The 27,954-nt window shown below is 40.3% G+C and overlaps 1 protein-coding gene across 2 annotated transcripts; it reads left to right on the top strand.

Annotated features, from left to right (window-relative positions):
* The first annotated feature begins 16 nt into the window (after positions 1-16).
* On the top strand, positions 17-27,954 carry nfe2l1a (nuclear factor, erythroid 2-like 1a). 2 transcript variants are annotated; one of them, XM_034113707.1, is made up of 10 exons: positions 60-87; positions 1,151-1,237; positions 1,577-2,156; positions 2,849-3,022; positions 21,244-21,408; positions 23,003-23,071; positions 23,161-23,307; positions 23,428-23,581; positions 23,808-24,470; positions 24,610-27,954. In XM_034113707.1, the coding sequence occupies exons 3-10, from the start codon at positions 1,875-1,877 to the stop codon at positions 25,596-25,598; spliced, it is 2,643 nt and encodes an 880-aa protein (XP_033969598.1). In that variant the 5' UTR covers positions 60-87; positions 1,151-1,237; positions 1,577-1,874; the 3' UTR covers positions 25,599-27,954. The 2 variants fall into 2 exon arrangements, with proteins under 2 accessions (XP_033969597.1, XP_033969598.1); XM_034113706.1 differs by lacking the exon at positions 1,151-1,237 and having other exon boundaries at positions 17-87.

The following is a 27,954-nucleotide window of genomic DNA, read 5'->3' as shown; positions in this document are numbered from 1 at the left end:
CACCACTCGGTGCCCCTTTAAATCGCTCGCGCACTCTCGGTGAGCAGAGCAGACACTGACGGCGGGACAGAGAGACACTGTGAACTGGTGAGACACATTTATATGATATTCCAAACATATTGTTAACAACTGTACGCTGACATACTGTAATGACATTATTAACTGTTATACGCTGTAATATTGTATTAGTACTCTTAACAACTTTACTCCTACTACTTGAAAGTGCGTTGTTTTGAATGTAGGCTATCAAAGAACATGCTAGAAGTGATGTCATGGTGCGTTTAATGTTCCTGAAGTAGTGTGTGATGTGTTGACTGTCGGCAGTGCTCCGCAGTGTTTTCGGTCACATTTCTGTTGTCAAACGTCTCGTGATATTACTGTGTTGGCGCGAGGGATGAAAACATTGTGTAACGTGTTACCACAGAGAACATGCTCACCATACAAGACATTTAGGAGCTTAATATTGATGCAATGTATGGTCGTCTAGTTACACAGAAACAAGTATAAAACACACATTTGTGATACTGTGCTGCTGTGTAGGCTACTTTACTTAAGTATTTTAATGTGTTACTTTTACTCTGCCACACATCAGGATTTGACACACATAGCACCGTTTATAAAACGTGATGCATTGCTACAGATTGCACAATATTAAAATAATTAAAATAGTTTTATACCTCGACCATAACATGCTACATACATTAATGCACCTATAACAGGGTTATAATAATTATTGACAATAGAACAACACACATGGCCCATTTTTAGCATGGTAAGTATTCTTTTAGGAGGAAGTACATCAGCAACCAATAATTTGATTAGCATGATCAAGCATCACTATTAACCACATGCATTGACAGCCTATGAAACTGTTGTACTGCCAATAGGTAACCTGCTAGGTTATATGGCTTAAGTGTAAAACGTTATTGTCCACAAAGATGTAAATTGGTCTTTGTCTTTCTGACATTTCAATAAATTATTGACAGAATAAAAGAAAACAACCCTAAAATGTAAGCCAACAAAAATAAAGTACACATGAAGTCTATATGAATTGAACAAGCCAACCATACCTAAAGGGATATATGAGTACTGCATCACACTGAACTATAAAAGTTATTATATCCCTGGGTGTGTTCCTCTGCTGCTTCAGTAAACAGGTTAGCATGGAGAGAGGGAGGGAGGAGACAGGGAGAGGCTCTTTCCAGGCGAACACTGGCAGTTTCATCATGCGGCAGCAGTGAGTAACACAGGCGGGAGGTTACCAAACTCCTTCTAGAAGTTACTGTGTGTCTGCCTTATCTCATCACATGCACTGTGAAAGCCGGTCAGACTGCACTCTGAATGGAGATTAGCTCTGATAAGTGTTGTTACGTTATTATTATCTCTAGAACAGGGTGCAATGATACTGGACTGTAGTAGAAGTAGTCCCTCTATAACAGCTGAGGCAGTTGAAGCAATAGCTGAAGTTTTAATGTTATTGTGGTAAAAATCACAGTTTTTTTAAAGCTTTACAAATGATATTTGCCACAACTTTTGTAATAATTGATCTATTCTTTTCTTTCTTTTGAATTCACAGGCAGAGAAGTTTCCACGAAGAGCAACAGGTTTAAGATAAACTTGGGAAAGTTTAATTGCGGATCTTTCTAGATGTTTTTATCCCAATAATTATTTATTTTTGATTGGACACCTAACAAAAAAATGTCTTGTTCTGGACTACAATAATAACATTTCCTTACCAACCAATATTTACGGGGAAAGAATCTCAGAATCAAGGTTTTTTTTTTTAGATTCTTTCCCTTCTAGAGACTTAAGACACAAAGACAGAAGAGACAGTCCTCTTTTTGGACTCTGAGCTGAGCCCTGAGTCCGGCACCATGCTGTACCTGAAGAAGTACTTCACGGAGGGCCTCATCCAGATGGCCATCCTGCTCAGCCTGTGTGGCGTGCGGGTGGACGTGGGGCTGGAGCCGTACCTGCCCCCCCCCTGGCACGACATGATCCTGGGCCCCACCTCGCTGCTAACCCAGACGCAGTTCCACAACCTCCGCAACCGCATGGAGGACGGCCAGGCACTGCACCCCAAGAGCGTGGACCTGGACGGCTTCTTCACGACCCGGAGGCTGCTGGGCTTGGTCCGCTCCCTGGACAGACTACAGGTGGGAGGAATTAGTCCTGCAACTCAGAAATAGTTAGAATTGTACCACTTTTGATTCCCTTGTTTCAAAGTCTACGTTTTTTTTTAATTTCTTTTGATTAGATACTTGAAATAAGGTCTGTGGCTAACACAAATTGAAGGGATTCTTACATTTTGTTCTACGACATAAAATTGGTCAGTAAATACCCCACTGGTGAACGTATGAAGCTTTTTCGTGTCCCAAAACATCGGTTGCTAACAAATGGCTTAATGTGAACTAAACTTCATCACTGCAAACATTAGCTACACTTAGCTTAGCTGTGGTGATGAGCAGTCATGCGATCGTGATATAGTTCCTTTATAGACTAACGTTAGCTTTTTACCTCTGGAAATTGCATTTACACTTCAACTTTTATAAAAGTGGCGTTAATGTGTGGAGAATTATTAACAAATGTTTAAGTATCAAGAACATTTGTTTGCCATAGATCTTAATTTCTGCAATATTCCAAAATCCAATGGAAAAATCCCATTGCCTTTTGTCGTTCGAACCCTTGTGTTGCTAACTTTTGGGTTGGGTTACCAAAATATGTTATCACTGCACCACTCTTCTGGGCTAGAATAACAATAATATGGAAATTAGGGTTATAACTTTTTAGCTTTCCTTTGACTAGGCACATTTTTTGATTTAACCAACCTCTTACCTTTTCTCCACAGGTTCCTCATTCAGAAGTGGAAACATGGCTGGTCCAGAGGGACACGGATCCTCTCCCCATAGGATGTCCAGACCTGTCCCTGGAGAGAGCAGCTGCTGGGGGGGAGAGAGAACCAACGGCCCTACCTGTGGAATCCAGAGCTGTTGTCCTGCATGAAGAGGAGGAGGATAAAGAGGTACAGCTGGTTCTCTCTTTAACAGCAGTCAGGATTTGTGCTTCAGCTTGTTCTGGAGTGTTTTCAGAACCAGACCACTTAAGAACTAAGATTAGCATAACATTTATTTTTGGCTGAAGTCTAACCAACAACATTTAGAAGGTTGCTGTGGGTTCTGTGGGAACAAGGCTAATTGCTCAATAGTTTCCCATGAGAGGAAATGTATTTTTTATGCAGAAATGGTCATGTTATGAAGTCACAAGAGGCAAATCCAGTCAAAGCAAAAGGGTTGACGTGCTTCTGTTTGGTTCTGAAATTGCTTTCCTAGACTTTTAATCTTCTGAAGCTTTTTGGGGTTAGGTGAAGGTGTCAAACAAATAGAATGCTATCTGCTAAGGTATTTTACTGTGTGGAGTAATGTGTAAAATAATGCACAATTATCTGGTTGGAAAAATGTTGGCTTTCCCCTTTTTCGCCCTTGAACAAACATTTATCTTGTCTATTTAAAGACTTTCATCCACGCCCACACACGTCTCACACTCATTCACTAAAAATGTGCCCATTATCAAAACATAATTACATAAATAGCTTAACATTCCTTAATAATACAAATGATAAAAATGCAAAAGCTCTATATAATAAGTGGCTCCAACAGGTTCAGATCAGCGTTGATCTTTGTCCACGCCATAACACTGTTGGGTGTTGGGAGACAAAACTATTTTTAGCACTCGTGAGGAGTTTCACTTTTGTTGTGAGAAATTTGAAGCAAGGGTGTTTTCTATTCTGCTCACAAGTGTTTCCAGCCAGTCTGGTCTAAAGGGCGGTGTACGCTTGAAAGAAGTTGTACTAACCTGTTTTAATTCCAATTCTACGTTTTTACTATTAGTTTAAAAGAGCTCACATGCTCTCTGATTCCAACTAGAACTGATAATAATATGTAAAATAGTTGTTTCTACAAGTCAAAATACATTTGTTTCCACAGCCAAACAGCAGCCTGTGGAATGAAGACAGTCTCTGAGTTTGTTAGAAGTCTACTTGTGTCACAGAAGTAAACATATGAAGATATTTATTTATACTTTAACTTTATAATTTAGTGGTATGGAAAAAAGTGCAGTTTATTTTTAGCTCTTAACAGAAAACCAACTGTAATGTGAGCTAATGAGTCAGAGTTACGTGAGTCACCTCACCACGGATGACCTCAGCAGGAACATGAAGTACAGTAGACACACACACACACACACACACACACACACACACACACACACACACACACACACACACACACACACACACACACACACACACACACACACACACACACACACACACACACTGACCTGATGTGAGGAGGAAATAAAATCAACCAGCTTGAAAAAAGTTTTCCACAGCTGATTGAAAGACTCATTTAAAATGTGAACACATCAGTGGCAAGCCGTAATACTTTGTACTTTTATGCTTGATTACATAAGTGAATATGTGTATTTTCTATTTCCTTAAGTCAGGTCACATACAGCAGGTAGAGTCAGGGCAATCAGCTGATGGTCATGTGATCTGGGTGGCAGCGTTCACTTCTTGTTGTGGCCTGCAGGAACATTTATTAAGAGCAACACCTCAGACATGCCTGGTCAAGCTTTGGCCCGTAACACATGCACTACCTGACTGCCACATCCTTCATGTTGAAACTGAAAATAATCTGCAGAACACACCATGCACAACACACAGTGTACAATATATAAATAGCCCCCCCCCCACCTCCCAGTGTTTTTGAAGTCTACTCATGTATCAAGTAGCACTCATACACACTAACTCACATAGCCTGGGCCCAACTGGCTTGTTTTGAAACCTGAACGCTGGCCACACACACACACACACACACACACACACACACACACACACACACACACACACACACACACACACACACACACACACACACACACACACACACACACACACACACACACACACACACACACACACTTCATTAGTTTTACCGAAATAACTTGATTTAATTGTATTTAAAATAACATTTCCAAAGAAATAAATCCTTCGAATCTGCCTATTCAGTTTCTGTTGGAATGTGAAGGGTTAAATGAAAGAAGCTCGTCCCTGCGAGTTACTGTGAAGACAGGAGCTGATTGGTGGTCCTGCTGTAAATTCACAGAGGGCCAGCTATAGTAACTGAACGAGAGAGTAATGTCAAATGACAGTACAATTGACCAATCATATCTTCCCTTTAAATGGGTGGGTTTTATTATCGCAGACTTTATGACAAGTTCCGCCCGCTGTGAAGCTTTTCTTGTTTCCATAGCAACAACAACTTCCTGTCAACAGCGTAAACTCGCCCTCAAAATAAAAGCAAGTCCACAAAATAGGAAGCCAAGCCAAATTACACTTAAGACATACAACTGCAACGAAAGTAACAAACACAATGCAATATCCTTTTCAATTTCAAAGAACACAAATTGGGTTATTTACAGGTGTTGTTTTGTGTGGTAGAGGGTCGCTGTCATTGCTGCGTTTTGCACCCCGGGCCGTTGTTTTGATATTCCGCTGAAGTATACGCTGTGACGTAATAACTCTTCCTTTTTCTTTTTCGAGGGAAGGGGTGGGGGTCAGAGGGCATAGGTATAAAAGTCACGGCTCGCCACTGGAACACATTCATACAGTGTTAAAAACCATGTGCTCTCTTTTTGTACCATAACAAAAGCATTAATCAGCATAATGTGTGTAATATTGTGAAAGATGTCGTTTAGGTTCACCCTCACTGCTTGCCTCCTGTGGGTTTCTGGTTGCAGCAGTCAGCTGGATTCAGTGAAAAAGCAAAGAGCTTTTAGCTGCTAAAAAGACAGACATTTTTATACAAAACGGAGCTACAAGAGAGCGAATATTTAACTTGCATTTGTCAAATGGGCAGAAACACAACTTTAATTTAATGCTAAGTTGCTAACGTTGCAACATATCTGTTCGACTGATCAATCCATCCTTCAGTGTTGGAAAGTAATTAAATACATTTACTCAAGTACTGTACTGTAGTACAATTTCAAAGTAGTTTACTTAAAATATAAAATGTATAATATTACTATAAATATTTCCATTTAATAATACCTTGTACTTTTATGCTTGATTACATAAGTGAATATGTGTATTTTCTATTTCCTTAAGTCAGGTCACATACAGCAGGTAGAGTCAGGGCAATCAGCTGATGGTCATGTGATCTGGGTGGCAGCGTTCACTTCTTGTTGTGGCCTGCAGGAACATTTATTAAGAGCAACACCTCAGACATGCCTGGTCAAGCTTTGGCCCGTAACACATGCACTACCTGACTGCCACATCCTTCATGTTGAAACTGAAAATAATCTGCAGAACACACCATGCACAACACACAGTGTACAATATATAAATAGCCCCCCCCCCCCCCCCCACCTCCCAGTGTTTTTGAAGTCTACTCATGTATCAAGTAGCACTCATACACACTAACTCACATACAGTCACACACAGCACTTTATTAGCCTGGGCCCAACTGGCTTGTTTTGAAGCCTGTTCAGGTCAGCCTGACACACATTTCAAACCAACGCACATTTAAAACCCCCCAGTTTTGCAATCCCTCCTCTTAACCCTTAGATGCATAAGTGGGTCTTTTTGGACCCGGTGAGGTGGTTTTCTTGAAGTATCTTTGTAATTACATTTTTGTATCATTTCATATTCCAGCTATTCCTCAAAAAACATGTTTTGGATATCCTGCCATTCACATTTTAAATTTACATTTTAAGAAATTGTGGTTTTTGTATTACTACCCCAAGCTTCCATAAGTGGGTCAAAAATTACCCGCATGCATTTTCTATGGAATCCTATGGGAACCTTTGATTCTTATCACCTGTGGCTGTCAGGAATACATTCACAGACTACATCACAAGTGACACCTCTCAGGAAGATTATTTTACACAGCAAGATCTGATACCTGTCAGTATAATAATAATAATGATAATAATAATAATACATTATATTTGTATAGGGCTTTTCAAGGACTCAAAATCGCTTTACAATATAAGGGAAGGTTAGGGTGGGGGGTATAGGACTATCAACCTTGTTCAACCGGCATGGATTGATGGGGGGGGGCTATGAGTAGACAAGAGGAGAAGAGATGAGTTTTGAAAAGGGACTGGAATACTGTGAGGGTCTCAGAATAGCGGAGATCTTTGGGACAATATGTTCAAAACGTTTTTTTTCAAAATGTAAATTTTTTTTCTAAAATTATAAATTGTGAAAAATTAAATATAAAATATTTCTAATGTGAACCAAAATATAATACTAAATATTATACAAGTGATTTTTCTTAACCAAAATGACAAAAATGGCATAAAAACACATACTATTCTAATACGGGTCCTTTTAGACCAGCGGTTTTCAAAGTGCGAGGCACGCCTCCCTGGGGGGCCGTCAGAGAGCTTCAGGGGAGGCACAGCATGAGAAAAAAATAACAAGATGAGTAAAGTGTCACTTGCACACCTTTGGCCGGCACCGCCCTTTAGTTTTTATGTCTAAACGGCATCATTTAAGTTGCGCTGAAAGGCGACAGAGGTCCGTTCAGCGAGCCCCCCCCCCCCCCCCCCCCCCCCCCCCCCCCCCCCCTCCCCCCGTTGACAGTTCACTAGCATGCTCTACCAATTTGTGTGGGCTGGGCTGGGTGAGATTCCAGGGCTGATTTTACCGGAGCAAGTACTGGTCAAGGCTGCAGCCAGAGGATGATCTGCGTTTATTCCTGTCTACAAAAAGAAACCGGGTGGGACTTTCATCAACAGTTCTAAATTGGTTTGAATCCTACTTAACCCTTGTGCCCTCCTCGGGCATTTTTGTACATTTTTCCTGACTTTTTTTTTTGATTTGGTGATCATTTCAGCTGTGTTACAGCTTTTGGCATGGATTTTTGCAAGAAGTCTTCTTTTGAGTCACATTTTTGAAATCCAATGTCGTTTACTCTTACATGTTTTGTATACTCTCGTGATGCATTTTGCACCCTCTGGACCCCTTCGTGGCAAAAATGTACACGCTCATAAAAACTGCTATTAAATCATCATACATCAATATTTTATTAAACTTTTTTTTCCATTAATCACTTGAACAACTTCTAACGTGCTCAAAACTACCAAACATTTAATAGTTTTCAGGATTTTAACCCTTTAAATGCCTGTTTCATTATTTGAATAATTTAATTTCTCTTAAAAAAAAACACAAAAAATGAATCTTTTTCAATATAATAATTAGTAGAGGGATGGAACTTTGGTGGTTATTAGAGTCTTGGATGTGTCAAAGATTAGCAACAAAATTGATTTGACTGCATTATTAATTTTCACGTAGTGTCAGATACTACCTCTGGACACCTTCGTGGCAAAAATGTACACGCCCCAAACAACTGCTATTAAATCATCATATATCAATATATTTTTCTACTTTTTTTTTCATGAATCACATAAACAACTTCTCACGTACTCCAAACTACCAAACATTCAATCATTGGCAGGATTTTAATCCTTTAAATGCCTGTTTCATTATTTTAATTATTTCATTTATCTCAAAAATGCCTCATTGACTTCCATTCAGACCACATTTGTTGATCTCACTGCCATTGCAGTATAAAACCATGCATTTTGTAATGTCAGCATTTCATTTAGAAGAAAAGTAGTGATATTTGATATTTCTACTCTATTCCAACAGATTAAACCATTTCCCACTGTAGGCCGATGCATGAAATTCTTACATTTTTGCCAGTTATATTATGGAGCCGTGTGACTACCAGGGGGCCAAGAGAGTGGTGTGTGTGTGTGTGTGGTGTGTGTGTGTGTGTGTGGTGTGTGTGTGGTGTGTGTGTGTGTGTGTGTGTGTGTGTGTGTGTGTGTGTGTGTGTGTGTGTGTGTGTGTGTGTGTGTGTGTGGTGTGTGTGTGTGTGTGTGTGTGTGTGTGTGTGTGTGTGTGTGTGTGTGTGTGTGTGTGTGTGTGTGTGTGTGTGTGTGTGTGTGTGTGTGTGTGTGTGTGTGTGTGTGTGTGTGTGTGTGTGTGTGTGGTGTGTGTTGTGTGTGGTGCTGTGTGTGTGTGTGTGTGTGTGTGTGTGTGTGTGTGTGTGTGTGTGTGTGTCATTTCCAGCAGCAGACCAGCAGGTCCTGCAGCATGTGACCTGGTGCTCTCTCAGGTGATAGAACAACAATATTTTAGGCCTGTGCACAACCAGCACACACCTCTCCTCCCTCTCCGTGTGTGTGTGTGTGTGTGTGTGTGTGTGTGTGAGAATCTGTAAGCATGCACGGATCATTTCATGGGTAAAAAAAGGCCATCTTTTGAGGGATGCGTTTGATGTGTCTTTGAAGAGCTGCTTGATTACTCAAAAACAAAAAACAACTGTTGGTGTGTTTATGCACCTGGCTGCGAAAGATAAACATGCAGTTTGACCAAGGGCTTATTTCATTAGTGAGCAGAGAAGGAGAAAGACCTGGAGCAAAGAGAAGGAACTCAAATGAAGAAGCATGTCAGTGCAGAGGAGACTTCAGAAATAATCTTGTAGCCTTCTTCTGCCAGCGAGCTGCAGGACTCATCTGAAGAAGACACAAGGTTCGAGGGGGGGTCTGACACTGAATGCTTTCTGGAGTCCAGCATTTCTTTGAGTTCCTCTGACCCTTCATCTGAAAGTGGAGAGGACACTGAGGGTCCGGCCCACCATCCACCATCACAGGGGGCTTTCTTCTCACAATCTGTGAGGACACCCTGGTTTTCCCCAGCTCCTGGGAGAACGACCTCCGTTCTTCTCTGTCCCCTCACTGTGGACGGGACCCTCAGTGTCCTCTCCACTTTCAGATGAAGGGTCAGAGGAACTCAAAGAAATGCTGGACTCCAGAAAGCATTCAGTGTCAGACCCCCCCTCGAACCTTGTGTCTTCTTCAGATGAGTCCTGCAGCTGGCAGAAGAAGGCTACAAGATTATTTCTGAAGTCTCTTCTGCACTGAAAAGCTTCTTCATTTGAGTTCCTTCTCTTTGCTCCAGGTCTTTCTCCTTCTCTGCTCACTAATGAAATAAGCCCTTGGTCAAACTGCATGTTTATCTTTCGCAGCCAGGTGCATAAACACACTAACAGTTGTTTTTTGTTTTTGAGTAATCAAGCAGCTCTTCAAAGACACATCAAACACATCCCTCAAAAGATGGCCTTTTGTTCCCATGAAATGATCTGTGCATGCTTACAGATTCTCACACACACACACACGGAGAGGGAGGAGAGGTGTGTGCTGGTTGTGCACAGGCCTAAAAAATGGTTGTTCTATCACCTGAGAGAGCACCAGGTCACATGCTGCAGGACCTGCTGGTCTGCTGCTGGAAATGACACACACACACACACACACACGCACACGCACAAACACACGCACACGCATACGCACACACATACATACATACACCACTCTCGGGGCCCCCTGGTAGTCACACGGCTCCATAATATAACTGGCAAAAATGTAAGAATTTCATGCATCGGCCTACAGTGGGAAAATGGTTTAATCTGTTGGAATAGAGTAGAAATATCAAATATCACTACTTTTCTTCTAAATGAAATGCTGACATTACAAAATGCATGGTTTTATACTGCAATGGCAGTGAGATCAACAAATGTGGTCTGAATGGAAGTCAATGAGGCATTTTTGAGAGAAATGAAATAATTAAAATAATTAAACAGGCATTTAAAGGATTAAAATCCTGACAATGATTGAATGTTTGCTAGTTCTGAGTACGTTAGAAGTTGTTTATGTGATTCATGAAAAAAAAAGTAGAAAGAAATATTGATATATGATGATTTAATAGAAGTTATTATGGGCGTGTACATTTTTGCCACGAAGGGGTCCAGAGGTAGTATCTGACACTACGTAAAAAATAATAATGCAGTCAAATCAATTTTGTTGCTAATCTTTGACACATCCAAGACTCTAATAACCACCAAAGTTCCGTCCCTCTACTAATTATTATATTGAAAAATAATTATGTTTTGTGTTTTTTCGTAAGAAAAAATGAAATAATTAAAATAATGAAACAGGCGTTTAAAGGGTTAAAATCCTGACAATGATTGAATGTTTGGTAGTTTTGAGTACGTTAGAAGTTGTATATGTGATTCATGAAACAAAAAGTAGAAAGAAATATTGATGTATGATGATTTAATAGCAGTTATTATGGGCGTGTACATTTTTGCCACGAAGGGGTCCAGAGGTAGTATCTGACACTACGTAAAAAATAATAATGCAGTCGAATCAATTTTGTTGCTAATCTTTGACACATCCAAGACTCTAATAACCACCAAAGTTCCATCCCTCTACTAATTATTATATTGAAAAAAATTCATTTTTTGTGTTTTTTGTCATAAATAATGAAATAATTCAGTTAATTAAACAGGCATTTAAAGGGTTAAAATCCTGAAAATTATTGAATGTTTGGTAGTTTTGAGTACGTTATAAGTTGTTTAAGTGATTCATGAAAAAAAAAGTAGAAAGAAATGTTGATGTATGATGATTTAATAGCAGTTATTATGGGCGTGTACATTTTTGCCACGAAGGGGTCGAAAGGTTGAAAATTCGAGGAGGGCACAAGGGTTAAAGGACAGAAACAACTTTGTTTCTATAGGTAAATACACATCTGAGTTGACAAATATCACATGTGGGGTTCCTCAAGGCTCCATCTTGGGGCCTCTTCTCTTTAACGTCTACATGCTACCACTGGCTCAGATAATGAAAAACAACTAAATAAGTTACCATAGTTATGCGGATGACACACACATTTACATAACCATTTCACCAGGAGACTATTCTCCAGTTAAAACATTGAGTAAGTGCATTGAACAAATCAATGACTGGATGTGTCAGAACTTTCTCCAATTGAACAAAGACAAAACTGAGGTAATGGTTTTTGGAGCCAAGGCAGAACGTATAAAAGTTAGCGCTGAGCTTCAGTCTGCAATGTTCAAAACAACAGATAAAGCCAGAAATCTAGGTGTAGTCATGGACTCTGACCTGAGTTTCAACAGTCACATTAAAACAGTTGCTAAATCAGCCTACTATCACCTAAAGAACATATCTAGGATTAAAGGACTAATGTCACAGCAGGATTTGGAAAAACTTGTCCATGCTTTTATCTTCAGTAGACTGGACTACTGTAATGGTGTCTTTACAGGTCTCACTAAAAAATCTATTAGAAAGCTGCAGCTGATTCAGAACGCTGCTGCTCGAGTCCTCACTGACACTAATGGCGCATTTCCACTACACGGTCGGCCTCGGCCACACTCGGTACGGCTCGGTACGGCTCGGTACGGCTTGGCCGCGTTGGGCCTTAACAGGGCCGACTCACTTCATGCTGCGCTTCCATTACAGTTTAGGAACTGGAGTAGTTACTATAGTAACGCAGTGTAGGCGGAGCCGTGACGTCATCTTCAATGAGAAATCCAGAAACACAACACAGCCGTTAGCTGTGAGCACTCAGAGCTCACAGCTCCTTATATATGTTCAGAAACTCGACAAAAGTTAAACAAGTACACACCACAGACTGCCTGTGTCATGGTGAATACAGTCGCTGCTGTATTTATGTCTGTATAGGCCGTTGTTGTGAGTGTGGACGGTCGGGGCATATACTGCGTTAGCTTAGCCAATCTCCATCTAGAAAAACACGAATTTTAAAAGGTTTTTCGCCTGCCGTCTGTCTGCAGACTTGACAAAGCATTAATTCATGGTTTTTACTAACCGGTATCAGTATGTTGTTACTTCGGCATCATTTTGAAACGTGTATTACAATTAAATCACGGTCAAATATGTCCATCTTGTTGTAGTTCTAGCCCTCTTGCCAGCGCTCCTCTCTCTAGTTTAGCATACTCAGCCCGACTCAGCCCTGTTTGTTGGCCCCGATAGAACCACAATTTTCTAGGGCCAGAAAAGAGGGGAAAAAGTGGCCCCGCGCTGTGCCGCGCCGGAACGAGGCCTAGTGGAAGCACAACCAAAAAAGGGGACGGCACGACACGGCACGCTTAAAGCGAGCTACGCGCTGCAATGGAAATGCGCCATAAGAAAGTGGATCACATCACTCCTGTTCTGAAGTCTTTACACTGGCTTCCTGTGTGTCAAAGAATATATTTCAAAATACTGCTGCTTGTTTATGAAGCACTGAATGGTTTAGGCCCAAAATACATTTCTGACCTACTGCTAAATTATGAACCATCCAGATCTCTCAGGTCTTCAGGGACTGGTCAGCTTTCTGTCCCCAGAGTCAGAACTAAACATGGAGAAGCAGCGTTCAGTTATTATGCTCCAAATATCTGGAACAAACTCCCAGAAACCTGCAGGTCTGCAGCAACTCTTACTACTTTTAAATCCAGGCTGAAGACTTTTATTTTTGCCGCTGCTTTTAATTGAAACTGAGCGGTTGTGTAACCTTAAAGAAAGGCATAAGTAAAATGGAACTTCTGTGTGAACTATTCATATACTTTTTTTATTCATGTACTTTTTATTAATGTATTTTTTCTTTTAATGTTTCTTTTATTATCTTTTCTTTTTAATGACTGTTTTTAAATGCCATTTTCTTAATGTCTTTCATTTTTGTAAAGCACCTTGAATTGCCTTGTGTTGAAAGGTGCTATATAAATAAACTTGCCTTGCCTTGCCTTACCTTACATTGCATCCCGCATCATCCGCCTGTGCGCATCAAAGACGCAGACTCATTGTTCCCACTAAAGTAGGGGTGAGTGTAATAAGGAGGCAAAGTTGACGTTCAGTGTGTTGCCGGGAGCATATAAGGATTTATCCACAATGTTGAAAATGTAAAAAGTGACATTTTTTTTTTTTTTAAAACATAAAGATAAAAATGTTTTAAAAGGTTATTGTTTCATGTTTTAAGGAGGTGACGCTACTCAGCCAATCAAATCGGTGCAGTCCGTGAGTCAGCACGATAGATTTAAACTCAAACACACACACAGAGACGAGACAAGAAGAGAGAAACAGTAGTGAGTAATTTCAAATGGCGTGCTCAAAAAAGAGAAAGGTAGACAGCGACAACAGAGCATTTAATTACATTTTCTCTTACTGGACCTCTTTGAAATGCAATTGAATACCCCTGCATTATAGCAACAACAACAATAATAATAATAATAGCAATAATAATTGGGAGGGGGGGCACGGCTGTTCTTATGTACTCTGAGGGGAGGCTCACCTTCCCACACTTTGAAAACCCCTGTTTTAGACCCACTTATGGAAGAGTGTAGGGTCCAGTAACTGACACACACACACACACACACACACACACACACACACACACACACACACACACACACACACACACACACACACACACACACACACACACACACACACACACACACACACACACACACACACACACACACACACACACACACACACTAGAGTAGAGTGGGTGCAGGAATGAGTCCTAAAACCGTGGAATTAGCATGTACCAACTTCCGGTTCCCTCGTCGTCACTATATCAACAATTTTTCATATTAGGTTAGACGCTTGAAAAAGGTCTGTGGTGAATACAAGATTTAGAGATTTTTCATGTTTTGTTCTATAACACAAAATGTATCAGTAAATACCCCACTGGTGTCTGAGACTTCTATGTGTCTTCAAAACAGCGGTTACCAACAAGTGGCTAAATTAGACTACCAAACCTCAGCACGACAAACATTAGCCGCCTTTAGCTTAGCGGTGTTGATGTGACAGTGATGTCGTTTATTATAGTCTAACGTTAGCTTCTTACTTGGTGATTGCACTAATGCTTCAGCGATCATAAAGTGGTTTTGATGTGTGGTGATTATCCTGCTGAACAAAACGTGTAAGTATCATAAACATGTCTTTGCAACAAATCTTATGTTCTGCAATAATGGATTTATATATATGATATAATTTAATAGAGAACCGCAGTGACGCGTCCTAAAACCCGGAAGCAAACTTCTTCCGGTTCCTTCGACAAAAATGCAATCTATTGATCATAAATCTATCGATTAGATTTATGTCTAGAAAATTATAAAAGTAGGGTAGACATGTGGAGATTATCCGACTAAACAAAACGTGATCCGTCTCTTAAATGTGTGCCAACCACAGACCTTATTTCAAGCTATTTTCCAAAATCCTATGGAGAAATTGCATTGCATTTTTGTCGAAGGAACCGGAAGAAGTTTACTTCCGGGTTTTAGGACGCGTCACTGCGGTTCTCTATTAGGTAGCATTTTAAACCTGACAGTTCCCCTGTCTCAAACCAATGTTCTTTGATCTGTTTTTGGTAAGATGCCTGAAATAAATATGTTTCAAGAGATTTCACGTCTAAAATAAGACAGTAAATACCCCACTGCCGAATGTCTGAAGCTTCTTTGTGGCATAAAAACGGCGGTTGCTAACAAATGTCTAAATGAGATTACTAAACTTCATCACTACAAACCTTAGCCGCCTTTAGCTTAGCGGTGGTGACGTGAAGTAATGTTTGTTTAAGCCTAACATTAGATCTTTACATTTTTACTTCTTAAGAGCTTGAATTCAGTTTAAAGTAAAAATAAATTATCTAAAGAGGCGTTAATATGTGGAAATTATTCAGCTGAACAAAACATTTGAGTATCAGAAATGTATTTGTCAAAGATCTTTTTTTTGGACAAATTCCGAAATCCCATTAGCTTTTTGTTGAGGGAGACCTTGTGATGCTAACTTCCGGATCTGCCTACAAAAATATATCATCACTGCCCCATGGTTTCTTTAATAACATGGAATTTGTGTTAACCATTACATAGCAGCCTGTGTAGCGCCATGGAGTGGGACTCTCTCTAGATAGCCCTGCCGGATCTTTCTTAACTTGCAGATGGAAATTATCTTTAGGCTATAATAGCATCCCTTTTCTTTTTGGGATTAATGTATTTGTATGCATGGTCTTTGCTCAAGCCTGTCTTTTGCTTGCTGCAAGTTTAAATAGATTAGCCATGTGACTCCACTCCTTGTTATGAATATATATAATCTTCTATACGGCACCGCACCCATAGAAGAACAATGGTTCTGCTAGCAAGACAGAGTTTCAAATATAAATATTGAGCAGACGTTCTAGGATTGTGCTGTAGATGTTTAAATACAATGTTAACTATTTCTTTGCTGCAGATAAATGAGTAGCTTGTTGAGACGATTAGCCCCAGTGAGGGAACCGGCCTGACCAATTGTTGTTGGAGCTCCAGACGTGTCCTTGTTGATCAGCTGCTGAGGGTCACTGGGTTTGTCTGTAAGCTCCAGTCAGGACAGGAGAATGTTACAGCTATTCTGAGCCTGGCTGTCTGTCACTTTCTGTACATACGGCTGGCAGTATAGAACAAAGTGGAGCTGCATTATATTGCTCCAGTGGTTGGCATGGGGGTGCCTTCAGGATGACCCTTGTTTGTTTCTGTTCAGTCTCTGTACCAGTCTTATTGTGGCCATAACTGTGAAACAAGGTCCAAATAAGAGTGAAAAATGCCTTTTCCATGTTGTAACCTAACTTACTAATATATAATATTCCAAATACATGTTAAAAGTTGCATTTCTTCTTTTGCATATGCATTTTAAGAACATATATCTTTACAAGGTATGCAAAAAATAATGAAATACAGTTACGTCTGTAAAATAACAACCTCTTAATAAGAAAAAGGCAAGGCAAGGCAAGGCAAGTTTATTTATATAGCACCTTTCAACACAAGGCAATTCAAAGTGCTTTACAAAAATGAAAGACATTAAGAAAATGGCATTTAAAATCAGTAATTAAAAAGAAAAGATAATAAAATAAACATTAAAAGAAAAAATACATGGATAAAAGTTACAGTGCAGTTTAAGATGTGAATAGTTCAATTAAAAGCGGCGACAAAAAGAAAAGTCTTCAGCCTGGATTTAAAAGTAGTAAGAGTTGCAGCGGACCTGCAGGTTTCTGGGAGTTTGTTCCAGATATTTGGAGCATAATAACTGAATGCTGCTTCTCCATGTGTAGTTCTGACTCTGGGGACAGAAAGCTGACCAGTCCCTGAAGACCTGAGAGTTCTGGATGGTTCATAATTTAGCAGTAGGTCAGAAATGTATTTTGGACCTAAACCATTCAGTGCTTTATAAACCAGCAGCAGTATTTTGAAATCTATTCTTTGACACACAGGAAGCCAGTGTAAAGACTTCAGAACAGGAGTGATGTGATCCACTTTCTTAGTGTTAGTAAGGACTCGAGCAGCGGCGTTCTGAATCAGCCGAAGCTTTCTAATAGATTTTTTAGTGAGACCTGTGAAGACACCATTGCAGTAGTCGAGTCTACTGAAGATAAAAGCATGGACAAGTTTTTCCAAATCCTGCTGTGACATTAGTCGTTTAATCCTAGATATGTTCTTTAGGTGATAGTAGGCAGATGTAGTAACTGTTTTAATGTGACTGTTGAAACTCAGGTCAGAGTCCATGACTACACCTAGATTTCTGGCTTTATCTGTTGTTTTGAACATTGCAGACTGAAGCTCAGCGCTAACTTTTATACGTTCTGCCTTGGCTCCAAAAACCATTACCTCAGTTTTATCTTTGTTTAATTGGAGAAAGTTCTGACCCATCCAGTCATTGATTTGTTCAATGCACTTACTCAGTGTTTGAATTGGAGCATAGTCTCCTGGTGAAATTGTTACGTAAATTTGTGTGTCATCCGCATAGCTATGGTAACTTATTTTGTTGTTCTTCATTATCTGAGCCAGTGGTAGCATATAGACGTTAAAGAGAAGAGGCCCCAAGATGGAGCCTTGAGGTACCCCACATGTCATATTTGTCAACTCAGATGTGTATTTACCTATAGAAACAAAGTTGTTTCTGTCCTTCAAGTAGGATTCAAACCAATTTAGAACTGTTTCCGAAAGTCCCACCCAGTTTTCCAGTCGGTCTAGTAATATGTTGTGGTCAACAGTGTCAAACGCAGCACTGAGATCTAATAATACTAACACTGAAGTTCTGCCACTGTCTGTGTTTAAGTGGATGTTATTGAAGACCTTTACAAGAGCAGTCTCAGTGCTGTGGTTTGGACGAAAGCCTGACTGGAACACATCGAAACAGTTATTTAAATGCAAGAAGTTACTCAACTGTTGAAAAACAACTTTTTCAATGATTTTACCTAGAAATGGCAGGTTTGATATGGGCCTGTAATTGTTCATTACTGAAGCATCTAGATTATTCTTTTTTAAGAGCGGTTTAATGACTGCAGTTTTCAGGGCCTGTGGAAAAACACCTGAGTGGAGAGACTTGTTTACTATATGAAGTAGATCTGAGGCCATGCAAGGAAAAACATCTTTGAAAAATCCTGTTGGAATAATATCAAGGCAGCAGGAGGAGGATTTCAGAAGTTGAATAATGTCCTTTAGGTTTTTATCATTAATCTGATGGAATTGTGTCATGATGTCTGAATTGATATTAGGTGGACATAGGGACAACACATTTGCTGTACTTGATACAGAGGCACTGACTGCTTGTCTGATTTTCTGAATGTTGTCAGTGAAGAAGGAGGCAAAATCATTGCACGCCCTGGTGGATAGAAATTCAGAGGCTACTGACACTGGGGTGTTAGTTAGTCTGTCGACGGTAGCAAACAAGGCACGTGCGTTGTTTTTGTTTTTGGTAATGATGTCAGAGAAGAAAGACTGTCGTGCGTTTTTCAATTCTAAATTATAAAGGCCAAGTCTCTCTTTATAGATTTCAAAGTGAACCTGGAGATTTGTTTTTCGCCACCTACGTTCAGCTTTTCGACATTCTCTTTTTTCTGTTTTCACGGTCATGGCCTTTCTCCATGGAGATATTTTTTTGTCAGACAAGAAGAAAATGTTTAAGAAAATAATGGGGTAATGGGGTACTAGGGTAAACTGTAGTTAACAGATAAAAGATGCATCATTAGTTCTTATACAAAAATGAATTGTACAGCTTTCCGTTGTGTACCTCACCAATTTTCCCCATTTTTGGTAAAAGATATCAACTTCATTTGAAGCTCTCATGCTGTCGATATATATTATTTTATAAATATCCAGCAAGTGCTTGTCTAAAATCAGTTGTTTATATAAAATACTCCAGCCACTCTAATGTGACCTTTTAAAATACGTTATTGTATGTAGGCCAAGGTCCTACCAGTCCTTTGTGTCTGCTGGGTGCAGATCTTATTCCAACAATGTAGTGATGACAGCTTTGGAAGAATGCTGATGGGAGCTAGTTGGAAAGATTGATGGTTTTGGAAACATTTTACAGTTGGGTTATGTACTGGACTAGTTACTGGCGAATGCAGTTGCCAGGCAACCAGTAGGCACTTTAGGATCCGACTGGTGATCATTTGTGAATTTGGTTCCAATGGTTATAAGTTTCCTAAAAAATAATGTATTGCTTATTTAACACTAGAACCGCCAACGGGTACATTTTACCCGCAGCTGTTTCTTGATTGTATGTAACTTTTTTTCAATAAAATATTCATGTCAGTCCGTGAACTTTCCTGAAAATGTGTTATGTAGCACCCTCTGTTGTTAAAAATTGTCAATATGAAGTCAGATAAAAAAAAATGGCCCAAAAGATTGCCATTTATACCCATTAGCACCAGCGGGTAATATTTACCTTATAGAAAATGCAGTGTTTCTCGCGCGAAAACATAAACATGACGTGTTGCTATAGCAACGCCTGTTGTTTACTGCGGTTCCTTATAGATAGATAGATAGATAGAAAGAGATAGGGAGACACTTTGCACATAACTCACGGTAGCGATATTTTATACTTCATGCAATCTGCATGAAGTATATAAATATGAAAAGCTGAGAGTCCACAGATTCTATAGAGTGGCGAAGTCACGCCCACCTACTTCCGGGTAATGGGACCTTATTTCGGAAAAATTATGCATTGAAGTCAATGGGGAGAGAAAACTTATCTTTCGATCCCGTTTGAATTGTGCCATGAATTACACATATGATGTTTGTCAATCTTAAAAAATAATTTCCATGTCAAAAAAGTCACAGTTTGTCGTAAAACTGTTGAAATATAAGACTATGAAAAATACGTAACTAGAAAGACTACAAATCCCAGAGTCGCGTAAGTGATGTCACAATTGTTTTCCTCCACCATTCAGATACCTAAGATCAGCGCAATATAGATATAATCTATCTATATGGCGCTGGCTAAGATAAGATAACTTTAACAAGATGCCTGTGTGCTTAGTACCAGGTTGTTATTATATCAGCAATGGGTCTTGCTCGTTCTTTTGCTTCCCGTCTGATGAAAGGACCAGGAGTGGCTTGATCAAGTTAGCTACCTAGCTAGTAGCTAGCACGTTAGTTAGCATTACAGCCTTGTCATTTTTATTAGCCTTAACATGAAGTAACATTAAGTAACCCAAAATGTTAAACAGTAAGAGTAGTAGTCATATTTCGTGAACCCTTTGAATAGTACTGTCACCGGTGTGATCATTCTATAATACACCATTTAAGCCCGGGGGAGAAATGCTAATGCTAACGTTAGCATCGGCGATCTTCTCTACTTCATGCTATCTGCACAAATGGTTGACATTAAACATTAAAACGACCAGGCAGTTCAGAGAGAATCAAAGGAAGGCAGGCAGGCAGCTTTGCATGACATTCTTCAGGACGTGTTTCATTGTGGTGATAGTGAGGGTAGTCAATCGTTTTGTTGACAAGACAGTAGTGACGGCCATCTTGGTGACGTGTGTTGTTGACCAGAGATGTAGTTCATTGAGCGTTTCACATAAACAAATGTGTTACTTCACAGTTTTACGACACATTTTTTTTTTTTGACTTGCAAAATTATCTTTTAAATTGACAAACATCATATGTGTAATTCGTGGCACAATTCAAACGGGATCGAAAGATAATCTTTCTCTCTCCATTGACTTCAATACATAATTTTTCCGAAATAAGGTCCCATGGAGGTCCACCGGAAGGGGAGGGACTTCGCCACTCTATTGGTATAAGTTTCATCACTGTGCGATCAAAACTCACAGTTAACCCTGTGTTCTAGTATGATAAATAAAAGAACATTGTACCTTGAAAATCAATGCATTCTAATAATGGGTACATTTTACCTGTTGGCGGTTTAAGGTATACAGCGACCCCTGTCGGTTCTAGTGTTAAAGTCATATATGATGGACCGTGTCGTGGTTAGGACATCTACCTAACATGATGTACATAATATTCATAAATACCTTTTTATCCCTGCAACCAGGAAGGAACCCATCATGTACCCATTCATCACAGTGGTGCTGTGGAGGAGGAGGAGGAGGAGGATGATGATGATGAGGGACACCTGAGGAGGACAGAAGGAAGAGGAAGACCAGGAGGTCTCTACAGCCATGCTAACAGAGAGCCAACTCAAAATGAAGTAGACCAGGTATGGAATCTTAATCTGATTCATTATAACTTTCACATAATAATAAAATGCTCCAGTATTTCAGGTGTTTGCTCCTTTAAAGATAATACAATTGGGGGAAACACCATCCTGTTGGGATAGAATGCCACAAACTGGGCCTCAGTGTTAAAGGAAGGCTGTTTTTTTGGCTATAGCACCTTTTCTATTGTTAACAAAATCCCAAAGGGCATCATGAAAATAAATACTTTGATGAATTAGAAAATATTCAATATGTGTATGGTAAATCTATAGATGAAGATGGCAAGCTGTTTTTATCGCAATTAAATTAAAAGATCCATCCAGCACCCCTGAAGCTCTCGAAAGGAATGCTGGAAATGTTTTCGTCAAAGTTCCTTCAGTCCTTGTAGTGTTGAACCTATGAATTGTATAGAACCTTTTCTGACAGCTACTGCCTTAAGGTATTAATGCTGGTTCACTGGGGTATACACACTGAAGATGACAACAGTGGATTGTGAAGAATAAAGAAATAAAGCTACTGATAGAAGTTCACATCTTCGTACACCTGCCCTAATGCGGCATAAATTAAAAAAACAATTTGAGAAAATAATGACTGTATGTTCCTCCTCAATGAACAACTGCCATGCAGTGTTGTCACCAGATTATGACAAAGTTAGATAATGTTTAATCAGCTGTTACAATATAAAGAGTCTCTACACCCTTGGCTTGAGAACTACCTTTGCAAGGGTGTACCATACTTTTCTCACAAACCAATTAGAGCAGAGTCTAAACGAGACGGGTGCTCAAAGTGAGTGTTTCGGACAGAGGGGGAATAAGTTATACAGAGAACATTTGAATTGAATTGTGGAAAGTATGCACCTGCAAATGAGCACAATATGTCTCCTTTAATAGTCATATCTTCTCATAAAACAACAGTTCTAAGCAACTAAACACCATTAGCACTGCAAAGTCAGAAAAAAATCTGTATAGTTGAATTCAGCTAAGCAGTAAGTTGTGACCTTAATTATCCTGTATCAGTGGAGCGTGCCTGACATATATACTCTTAGGTGTTAGGTAAGGTGATAAGTGCTTGTCATGCTTGGAATCTGAGTTGGATGCTTCATCCTTTAATGCTGGATTGGTGCCAGCATTTAATATATCTTAACAGAACACATACTGTCAGAAAGGTTTTACCTATTGTTACTTCCCTGCAGAATGATATAAGTGCAGAGTTTGTTTTCTGATTTATCAGCTGGGGAGGGAACTTTTCTCTTTGCTCGGCTTATATTACACAACTTACACAAATGTGATGTGGAAACGTGAAACCTGTGGTGCATTCATACTGATAATGGACTTCAGTGGGGATAACTTGTGTCCCAAACGTTTGCATTCTGCTGCATGCACTCCCAATTCTTATGATCGTTGTTGCAAAATGAGAGTCAAAACCAGTCTCCGATCAACCCATTTACGGTCATAGCCACCCCTTGAGCCTTACTGCCTAAAATCATTGTTAGAGTCTCCCAGCTGGTCAAAGCGGCCATTAAGTCAAATGCAACTCATCTTCCTTGTTTATTTTTTATTTAAATCTAAATCTGTATTTATTCTCCTCTATTTTCAGACTTCTTCCTCAATCCAAGAGTGTTTGAGGCTGTTAGAAGAAACGTTTCCCTTGACAGAAGAACAACAGGTACAGCCTCTTCTCTACTCTTCAGTCCATTGTATGTCCTCCATGACCTTAAACAGTACTCATCATTGTTCTTACTTGTTTCCCCTTAGTTACATGATGTTGAGGGTAGAAGGGAAGACCTGGAGCATCAGTCACCAGGCAGAGAGCCCTTGTTGTCCCAAATTAACCACCATGGTAACCCTCTCTTGGAAATGGAGCTCGACTGGCAGGACCTTTTGGCTATCATGGAGCCTGAGGTGACTGGGAGAATGAAAAGCAGATTACATTTGGCAATATAGTATAAGAAGAAATGTGAAGATAAGTAAGCCAAGACACAATAAACTTAAGATCTATATTGGTTAATGTCTCCTCTCTAGAACACAGAGGCTGACATGACCCAGCATTCAAGAGCAACTGGGACCCTTCAAGGTGTTGGGTGTGAGGATCTAAACCAAAACTGTAACAACCATGGCAGAAGAGTTACAGAGGCTGATCAGGAGGTCCTTTTAATGGATACTCCCCGGCAGCATGGTAAGTTGACCTTTATTATAAGAATTTATGGAATGTATCAACAACTCGACATGTTGTACAGTCCCGTTGACTACATGTTCCTCTAATGATATAAATAACAATGTAGACATCTTAGACTTTAACATTTTTAAATAAGGTCCAAAAAAGTCATAAAACCACAAAAGGCTTTGTTGCATATCCTACAATTCTTCAACATTCAGTAAAAATGCCCGTTCTTTGTCTGTAGGTTTGTTGCGGTCTCCAGCCTTGCTTGCCCTCACTCCCAGTGCGGAGTTGGATGACCATAGTTCAGCCGTCAACACAAGGGGAACTTTGACAAGCTCTAACGTGAATCCCTCACAAGGTCTTCCAAACCACACACACCTGCTTGCTAAAGATCCTTCAGAAGACTTCGGTATGGGCCTACATACAGAAGATGGCACAACTACCTTCAACATGAATCTGCTAACACAAGGTCTTGACGATACCATAGGAGGCGGTCCATGCCCCTCCTCTGAGAGCCGGCCTAGCTTTGATGCCACTTTTCATTCACGTGACTTGCCACTTTCCAGGTTGACCCCGTCTTCTGAGGGAAATGGTATGACTGAAGACCTGCTGACCTCTCCCTCCAGTGTCTTTCTGGTTGACGAAGAGGAGAATATTGCCAATGAAGATGGTCTCCTTAGCCCACTCAGTGACTTCTTAGAGGATGCGGCCATCATGGATGAGATGAGACTGCTGGACCTGGCTCTGGAGGATGGATTCAGTCCTGAGATGGCAACCAGACTGGAAGAGGAGGGTTTCCTTGACAGTAGAATGGCTGAACAGGAAACGGTCGGAAAGGATGAAGACTCAAACTCTGTAACACCGGCTACAGAAGATCAGGGTCAATCAACAATACATCTGCAAGGTAAATAAAGTCAATAAACCTTTTTCTAAAGTAACTACTTCTGACTGAATATGCAAGTATGTATCTTTTTATAAGAGCAAAATAAAGCTGAATAAAACTGTAGAACTTACCTTGATCTTTCCTTGTTTTCTCCTCCTAGATGAAGAAGAGGAGGAAGGCACAGACTCTGGTCTTTCTCTGGACTTTAGCCACAGCCCTGCTTCTCAATGTGCTTCTGAAGCCTCCTCTTATTCCTCTTCCTCAACCTCGTCTTCCTCTTGTGTGTCGGCTGTGGAAAGTCCCTTCTCTGAAGAGGAAGACGAAGAGGGTGAAGAAGATTCAGTTGGTTCAGAAATGGAAATGGAGGTCACCATAAAGCAGGAGGATCTAGAAGAGGAAGAGATGGGGGCAGTAGGAGGAGGTTACCCTGAAGATTTTAAGAATCCCTTTCTTTCCACCTTTGGGGATCACAAGCTTTACAATGGCTTTTTTCTGGAGAATATCGGCCATGATCACACGTACAACCAGCCATTGTCTTCCGACTCTTCTCCGTCCCTTGGAAAGATGCCCACCAAGCACACCAAGTCCTCCTCGCGACACGACAACGCCAAGCCTTACCATCGCTCCTCTTCCAGACACATTACCGAGAGCAGAATGTGGAGCCGGGATGAACGGCGAGCACGAGTCGGAAAGCTACCCTTCTCCAACGAACTGATTGTTAATCTGCCTGTGGAGGAGTTCAATGACCTCCTGGCCAATTACCAACTCAGCGAGGAGCAGCTCATACTTGTCCGGGACATCCGACGCCGCGGGAAGAACAAGATCGCTGCCCAGAACTGTAGGAAGAGGAGACTGGATGTGCTGCTGGAACTAAAAGACAACGTGTCAGGTTTGAGGCGCTACCGTTCACGGCTGCTCCGAGAGAAACAGGAAGCCATGAGGAACCTGCAGGAAATGAAACGCCGGCTGAGCACGTTGTACCAGGATGTCTTTTCCACGCTGAGGGACGATGAGGGGATGCCGTTGAACTCTATGGAGTACCTGCTTCAGTTCGAGTCCAACGGTAGTGTCACCATAGCTTCACGCCAACAAGGGGCAGCGCTACCACGGACAAAACCCAGCAAGAAACAGAGGGACAAGAAGAAGTGAGGAGGTGGAAAATCAAGACATTCTGGACATTAACGGGAGTGTGATATAACCACAAAAAAAGCAGGAACAATGGTGGATTGGTAGAAAGAGGAAGTCAGAGTTATTTGAAGGAGGTTGTTTCAGAGTGATGTTTACGGTGATAAGAAAACCTTTACTTGAAAATATGTTGATCTCCATTCTCCAACATTTTATACACTGGAATAGGAGTTCAACTATTGTCAACGACTCTGAGGAGAGTCTAGGCTTCTGCATAGTGGAAACAAGCGATAATAGATGATCTGGGACCAGTCCTTTAAAACGCTAGCTCAAAACCTAGGCACAATCCTGCTGGAAGATACTGAGTTGAACAAGGCTGATATCCAGGCAGGATCCCGGCTGTCAGCTAATATAGCCAGTAACCATGACACAACAATGACCCTGGCCCACCAAGGAAGGGGGGGACTAGTATACAGGAAGGGAAGTTGTGGTCATGCCATCTTGGGCTGATAGGGGCCACATGTCACACAAAGACACTTTAGCAGGTTGTAGAGTCATGGGGATCGAACATGTCGAGTGTAAGGATGGTAACATAACCAAAGGCCATCCTGCTGCCAAAAAGGTACAACTTAAAGACTTGAAGTGCCATCACCTGCAGAAGCATTTCAAATTCTACTGAGAAGAAATCTGCCACCTTTTCTGGATTTCTTGCAATGACGTACGTTAAGACTCAAATTCTGGAAATTAGCCTTTGTTTTAAGAGTGCCAATACTAGGACTTGCCTGACTGAGAATATCAAGACAATTCATATATTCAAGCTCAAATGTTGTGAATATGGCACCTGGCCTGAAAAACACCAGTCATCCTATCCACCAGGATGTTCTGAATATAAGAAACTGACTGGGGCGTGACCCAAAGGGACGCACTGTTTTGCTTCTATTGTTTAGATGGATTTACCTGTGCCTTTAACACGTTTGTATTAGGGCTGTCAACATTAATGCTCAGGAAAATTCTGGAAAACTTCAAACGTTAAGAAAAACACAAACATTACAATGCAATGCAATCGGCCCAAGCTACATGTTTTAGATGAAGCACTCGTTTGCTATAAGTGTGGTGAAAACTGAGGAAAGGCTGATTTTACTGAAGCGAGCGCAAGTCAGTTTTAAAAAGTTGCACAGGAGACGTGAGGGAGCGGACGCGTTCACCACTGTAGGAACAGATGGAGCTCGCAGCAGAGATAATGCCCTGTGGAGCAAACATCATACAGAGGGCGATCAAAGCGGTCCGTGCTTTAGCTTCGTGTCGGAAAATCGTCAAAGTTCATTATCAAAACTAAACTGAGATGTTGTTATAGAGTGAAAAACCCTCTGATGTATTTTACAAGTTTGTCATGTCTTTTTTTTTAAACATCATTTTTATGTCTTTTTTTAATCTACCCTATACTAGTATTGTAAATGTGTGATTATTAATGACAGATTATAATGATTCAAATGTTAAATCTATTGACACCACATTATTTTTGTATGTAATTCAACACCTATCTGACTATGAACCTGTGGAAATCTTATTGCCTGCTTCCAACTAAGGGGGGGGGGGGGGGGGGCTCCAAATGTTGCTCAAGAGCAGGCCCACCTCACATTACCTAATTTCAAAACACAGGATCAGAAACTGTGATAGCTCTTGGTAGATATATAGGACAGGGGTACAACAGTACAACTTGTTAAGCTGTTAATAGATAAGATCGGTCGATCCAAATGAATGTCAAATAATCAAATTACAAATAACGTGCCTTTAATTGATGCTGTAAAAATGATAGTACCTCTAGATTCCAACATTTTCCTGCTCCAAACTCGAGGCTTATTTGTAAAATAGGATGTCCCCATCTAGTGGTTGTGCACACAGCTGACAAACTCCTTAACGGAACAATCTGTGAAAGGAAATAAACATGTCAACACTTGATGCAAAAAAAAAGAAAAAGAATACCTGAACATACAGTATTCTAGGTTGTAGCGAGTCTTCTGTTCAAAAGTAGTAGTTTGGATAAAAGTCATGCAAGTGATAAATGATTGTGTTATTGAAAAGCAAACGTATAATGCCTCAGGGACAAGCATGGCTGGCAGAACATAACTTTGTAGCAGCTAACAAATGTCCAATATTTAACGTTGCTGGATTCTGTTTTACCCGTGTCTTGCAGATATGGAAAGGAAACCAACTAAACCTGTCTGATGTCTTTTTAAAAATGTATAAAAACCAATAATAAGCTGCATGTCTATCACTAGCACTGATGGAACACAATTGTTTTTTTCATTTATTTTATTGTATTCAAGAATGTTGGATTGTTGTCTTTTGCAATATTAAAAAAGGCAAAAAAAACTAAAAA

The sequence above is a fragment of the Trematomus bernacchii genome, unplaced genomic scaffold (assembly GCF_902827165.1).
Source record: "Trematomus bernacchii unplaced genomic scaffold, fTreBer1.1, whole genome shotgun sequence".
NCBI classification, from domain to species: domain Eukaryota; kingdom Metazoa; phylum Chordata; class Actinopteri; order Perciformes; family Nototheniidae; genus Trematomus; species Trematomus bernacchii.
This window is presented reverse-complemented; position numbering and strand designations above follow the sequence as displayed.